This window comes from Pelobates fuscus, chromosome 1 (genome assembly GCF_036172605.1).
Source record: "Pelobates fuscus isolate aPelFus1 chromosome 1, aPelFus1.pri, whole genome shotgun sequence".
In the NCBI taxonomy this organism is placed as follows: domain Eukaryota; kingdom Metazoa; phylum Chordata; class Amphibia; order Anura; family Pelobatidae; genus Pelobates; species Pelobates fuscus.
In genome coordinates, this window is record NC_086317.1 from 337,982,335 (window position 1) to 337,988,710 (window position 6,376).

The 6,376-nt window shown below is 43.6% G+C and overlaps 1 protein-coding gene across 1 annotated transcript in view; it reads left to right on the forward strand.

The window, feature by feature from the left end:
- The window catches only part of SLC15A1 (solute carrier family 15 member 1), a gene marked incomplete at its 5' end in the record, with an annotated part of 52,763 nt that extends 46,639 nt beyond the window's left edge, over window positions 1–6,124 (forward strand). The window contains one exon of the mRNA XM_063431459.1: window positions 5,613–6,124. Within this exon, the coding sequence (XP_063287529.1) occupies window positions 5,613–5,813 (201 nt within the window). The remainder of the gene's footprint in view (window positions 1–5,612) is intronic.
- Window positions 6,125–6,376: the final 252 nt, after the last annotated feature.

A 6,376-nucleotide genomic window follows, 5' to 3' on the forward strand; every position in this document is an offset into this window, starting at 1 on the left:
TCATTCCCTTATGTAACAACCTAAATTATCGGCTCCCATACTATTCCTTGTGCACCCTCAGTACTCCGTGGTTTAGTAATATCTCAACCAGAATACACCAGTCCATAAATCATAAATCTTTTGGGAGGTCACAAGAACATTTTTTGGTTTGGGAAGGGCTGACTTGGGTGATGTGTATCATTTATTATGAAGTGTGCTCATGGCATATACAACACAGCTACCCTAGTAATTACCCCAATGGTACCAGATGTACAGATAAGTTTCAGCATTAGACTTTAGTGCCCTGTGCCGTGGAACAGTACATTTTTAGTGATGTCCCGAACGGTTCGCTGGCGCTACGCGTTCGCTACGGAAGGCGAACATATGCGATGTTCGGTCCGCCCCCTATTCATCATCATTGAGTAAACTTTGACCCTGTACCTCACAGTCAGCAGACACATTCCAGCCAATCAGCAGCAGACCCTCCCTCCCAGACCCTCCCACCTCCTAGACAGCATACAATTTAGATTAATTCTGAAGCTGCATTCTTTTTTTTATTTATTTTTTATTTTTTTTGGGGGGGGGGGGGGGGTTTGTGTTTATTATACATTATCCTCCATAGCCAGTAACCTGTGTTTATTATACATTATCCCTCATAGCCAGTAACCTGTGTTTATTATACATTATCCCCCCATAGCCAGTAACCTGTGTTTATTATACATTATCCCCCCATAGCCAGTAACCTGTGTTTATTATACATTATCCCCATAGCCAGTAACCTGTGTTTATTATACATTATCCTCCCATAGCTAGTAACCTGTGTTTATTATACATTATCCCTCCCATAGCCAGTAACCTGTGTTTATTATACAGTATCCCTCCCATAGCCAGTAACCTGTGTTTATTATACATTATCCCCCCACAACCAGTAACCTGTGTTTATTATACATTATCCCCCCACAACCAGTAACCTGTGTTTATTATACATTATCCCACCATAGCCAGTAACCTGTGTTTATTATACATTATCCTCCCATTGCCAGTAACCTGTGTTTATTATACATTATCCCCCAATAGCCAGTAACCTGTGTTTATTATACATTATCCCCCCCATAGCCAGTAACCTGTGTTTATTATACATTATCCCTCCCATAGCCAGTAACCTGTGTTTATTATACATTATCCCTCCCATAGCCAGTAACCTGTGTTTATTATATATTATCCCCCCATAGCCAGTAACCTGTGTTTATTATACATTATCCCTCCCATAGCCAGTAACCTGTGTTTATTATACATTATCCTCCCATAGCCAGTAACCTGTGCTTATTATACATTATCCCCCATAGCAAGTAACCTGTGTTTATTATACATTATCCCTCCCATAGCCAGTAACCTGTGTTTATTATACATTATCCCTCCCATAGCCAGTAACCTGTGTTTATTATACATTATCCCCCCATAGCAAGTAACCTGTGTTTATTATACATTATCCCTCCCATAGCCAGTAACCTGTGTTTATTATACATTATCCCTCCCATAGCCAGTAACCTGTGTTTATTATACATTATCCCTCCCATAGCCAGTAACCTGTGTTTATTATACATTATCCCCCCATAGCCAGTAACCTGTGTTTATTATACATTATCCCTCCCATAGCCAGTAACCTGTGTTTATTATACATTATCCCCCCATAGCCAGTAACCTGTGTTTATTATACATTATCCTCCCATAGCCAGTAACCTGTGTTTATTATACATTATCCCCCCCCCCATAGCCAGTAACCTGTGTTTATTATACATTATCCCCCATAGTCATTTATCGTTGGACCTAGGCAGCATGATGTCTTAGGCCGGCCCAGAGAGTGAGTGAGTGAGTGAGTGAATAATATAATATATATGTTCAGAAACATATTAGTAATATATGTAAATCGGGTTCATGCTTTTAATGGGATAGGACGTTAGGAAAGGTGTGTGATTGGGATAAGTGGTTGTGGCTGTATTTACCTTATCCTGGGACCGACCTGGCTCCTAAGCTTGAGCCGCGCGTGTCTGTATCACTCCTGCCTCCACACGAGCCGCATGCGGCTTGATCTCCTCTTCTGACTTAGCCGCGTGCACTGACCGCAGTGATCAGTCACGTGGCCCGCCTGGCACTAGGAGCGCGGCTCGAGTCACGAGCTCGCTCTTAAAGGGGCCAGTGGGAGCCAAAAGTTGATTCAGGCTCCCATTGGCCCACATCATTCCAGCACCCCCACACACGAACGTTTTGGGGGCGTACGCATGACCTGGGCCAATCAAATGTTAAAGGATATTTAAACTTCCCTAGCCCTATCCACTTTGTCCTATCGTGGTTTCTGTGTCAGTACCCTTTAGTGCGTTCCTTGATCTATTTTGTTTATTTTGGTATTGACCATGGCTTTGTTCTTGACTCTGAATTTATCTTTAACCCTTTCCTGTCTTGTTTGCCTGTGTGACTGATTACCATCTACCTGACTCTGGCTTGTTCTTGTTTTCGTAGTCTCTCTTTTACCATGACCTCGTCTCGTTTCTGATTACACTTTATCTCTGTCTGACGTTTAGTCTGGCCATTCTAAGTCCAGGTAATAAGTTATATCCTAGTCTTGTCCCTTGCTATCCTAAACTCTGGGTGTTGGGGTATTACATCATGACATTATGATAGGACCATGGGCCCTGCAGGTTTAGGACAGCAAATGGCCTCCTATGAGGCAAGATTTTAAGAACAGGATCACCGTATGGACCAGATTGCCCAGGCCCATCAGACACTTTTGTCCAGAAATGCTTATTTGGCCCCTGACACACTGGTATGCGTACCATCTCAACCCGTACCTCTCATTCCAGAGGCATCTATCCTGACTAGAGATGTCCCGAATAGTTCGCTGGCGAATAGTTCATGGCGAACATAGCTTGTTCGCCACGGATGGCGAACATATGCGATGTTCGGTCCACCCCCTATTCGTCATCATTGAGTAAACTTTGACCCTTTACTTCACAGTCAGCAGACACATTCCAGCCAATCAGCAGCAGACCCTCCCTCCCAGACCCTCCCACCTCCTGGACAGCATCCATTTTAGATTCATTCGGAAGCTGCATTCTTTTTTTTTTGTATTATTTTTTATTTTTATTTTTAGACAGAAGTGTGTTATATTTGAGCATGCTAGGCTGAACATGCGTATATCATGGCTAGTTGCACTGAGGGTATGAGTTTATAGCAGTACATTGTTGTGAAAGATGGCTGTCATGTTTAGGGTGTAGCTTGCACGTTATCAACTGTGTATTTATATCAGCAGCTCCACCACTAGTTATAAATCAAGTGTGAGTCGCCCCATGAGATGAGACTAGTGAATAACATAATACATGAACGGTTAAGGTAAAGGCATGAAAGGAACTACGACAATAAACTCTTTAGGAGGTGAAATAATGACATGTTTAAAAGCTTGCTACTTTACGATTAGTTAATGTGCAGAGAGCATGTGATCAAAGGCATGGTGTGGAGGATCGGCTATAGTGGGACATGCTTGGCAGGCTGCTGTTTACTGCTTGTGCTCATCCGATCCCTTCTGGGCGCCAGGTGCAGACCCTGGGAGTCCCTGATACCTGGAACAACAAAGGCAAGTCTCTGGCTGAGTGCCGGGTTCGCGGCTTGAGGTGATGGAAGCTTGTTTTGTCGGGTGGTCGGATCTGTCCCAGTGGTGCTTCACGTCCGGTGCATGATTGTGGTGGCTTAAGGTGGAGGCGAGTGCTTGACGTGGGGCAGGCTCTGCATTTCTGTTTGTGCCTCCGGTCCCGTCTTCGACGCCTTTTGCGTTGGTGGATTTTAATGGGGACTGCTTCGCTTAGCTGTGGTGGAGCTTGTTGGGGCTGTGGTGGAGCTTGTTGGGGCTTCCTGCTTGTTATTTGCTTCCAAAATTGATTAAAGAGTCTGTCCAGGTTAGACTCAATATCCTGCCATGCTTTGCTGGTACCAGGAGGACACGCGGCTGCCGCCATATTGGGAGAGTCGCAGATGAGTATGTCAGCCTGGGCGGCTGTGCTCTGTGCGTCCATTAGCTCCAGACAGCCTCTCAGGGGTGGACCGGGATAACCCCCACCGGTCCGAGGGGGTGGGGGGGGGAATGGAGCTCCTGCCGGGAAGTAGCTGCTCTTGGGCATCCCAGGATCGGGAGATCGACCGCCTCTCCCACCCGGTGAGCACCAGGCCACACTTGCCACGCGGAGGTAAGTAAGACTCTGTCGAGTTGCTGACCGCTATTAAGCATGTCGGGTCGGCCAGGTAGGAGCAACATTGCTGGGTCATCCCCTTCTGGGGTGAAATTTGCTTGTTGATAACTGCTTAAAATGAGATATTGAGGGAGCTCACACGAAGTGCGTCTTTCCTCCATGATAGCTAGGCCCCACCCCCCGGAAGCTGCATTCTTAGTGAGAGGAGGGACAGTGTAGCTGCTGCTGATTTAATAGGGAAATCGATAGCTAGGCTAGTGTATTCAGTGTCCACTACAGTCCTGAAGGACTCATCTGATCTCTGCTGTAAGGACAGCACCCCAAAAAGCCCTTTTTCCTGTGTAATCTAATTGCAGTTGCCTGCCTGCCAGCGTGTGTGTCAGGCTCACAGCGTATACTGTGCCCACTTGCCCAGTGCCACCACTCATATCTGGTGTCACAATAGCTTGCATTTAACAAAAAAAAAAAACGTTTTTGACTGTAATATAATAGCAGTCAGTTTCCTTCACACGTGTGCGTTTCAGGGCCTGCCATGGCACAGTGCCACACCAGTGCAACTCATATCTGGTGTAACAGTAGTGTACAGTAAAAAAAAAACTAGAAATTTGACTGTGAAATAATAGCAGTCAGTTTCTTTCACACGTGTGCGTTTCAGGGCCTGCCAGGGCACAGTGTCACACCAGTGCAACTCATATCTGGTGTAACAGTAGTGTACATTTAAAAAAACAAAATACAGAGGGCTTGTTGTCACCTTTCGGGGACCCTTGGTGTTGTACGTGGCTGGGCGGAGGAAGAGACCTTCAATGACATCAGTGAGGACAAGGAACGGGACATGGCTAGCTTGGTATCTAACCTTGTGCAAATGGGGAGTTTGCGGTTGTGCAAATGGACTGTTTGCGGTTGTTTGCGGTGCGTTAAACGGGGAGTTTGGTCTGTCACTGTGAAGCAGGCGTAACCCTTACACTACCTGATCGATACAACATCATACCTGATGTTTTAAAGCACGTTATTCCAAACAATTTAGGAATGTTAGGTGATTTATGCCCTTTATGGATTAAAACCAGACTCTGCATCAACTGTGTAATTTTCCATGGATCCCCCTCCGGCATGCCACAGTCCAGGTGTTAGTCCCCTTGAAACAACTTTTCCATCACTATTGTGGCCAGAAAGATTCCCTGTGGGTTTTAAAATTCGCCTGCCTATTGAAGTCTATGGCGGTTCGCCCGGTTCGACATCACTATAAATTTTTTTCAATTTTATTTTAAAATAGAACTCATGAGTTGTAATGCAGCCTTCTTATTCTTATTATTACAATTTTACTTCTAATGTTATGAGTGCACTACGTATGTCTGTAAAAAGATTTAACATGATATTTATGATTTTTATTTTTTATAGTGGGCAGAGTACATTCTATTTGCTGCATTGCTGGTGGCCGTCTGCATTATCTTTGCCATCATGGCATATTTTTACACCTACATTGATCCTGCAGAAATTGAGGCTCAATTTGATGAAGATGATGATAAAAAGAAACACAAGGAAAAAGAGGCACTTGGGATTGATAACGAAAATGGACCTTATTCACAAACAAAAATGTGATTTTCTATGTATCCAACTAAAACATGTAAATATTATATAATAAGGCACCTTGTACGGACAGTATTTACTTGCAACAGGAATTTCAATGAAGAATGAAGAGAACATACAGGATGCTGTTTAACACGGCCACATATGGATATGGCCTCAGGGAATATTCTCGAAGATTGAGCCATAATGTTGTCATAAACGAGAATTATAATTCGATTGGTTCATAGTACAAAAAAAAAAATAACAATAATTTTCAGCAACAACATAATTGATGCATATCCTGCATGTAAAGATCGTAATAAAAATAGACATCTAACAATGGATCCTGTGAAATCATACTCTGTTTTTTTTTAAATCATACTCTGTTATCAAGTATATTTTCTAACATGTGGCTGAGTGTAGGTGAAAAGGCTAATAAAGGCTGTTTTGTACCAGATATGTGTAGAACTGATGGAATCAAAGAAAAACAGAACTTATACCATTTCTCTAATTTTATATAGCAATTAATAGTGAAAGGAACATTATAGGGTCAGGAACACAAACATGCATTCCTGACCCTATAGTGTTTAACCCAC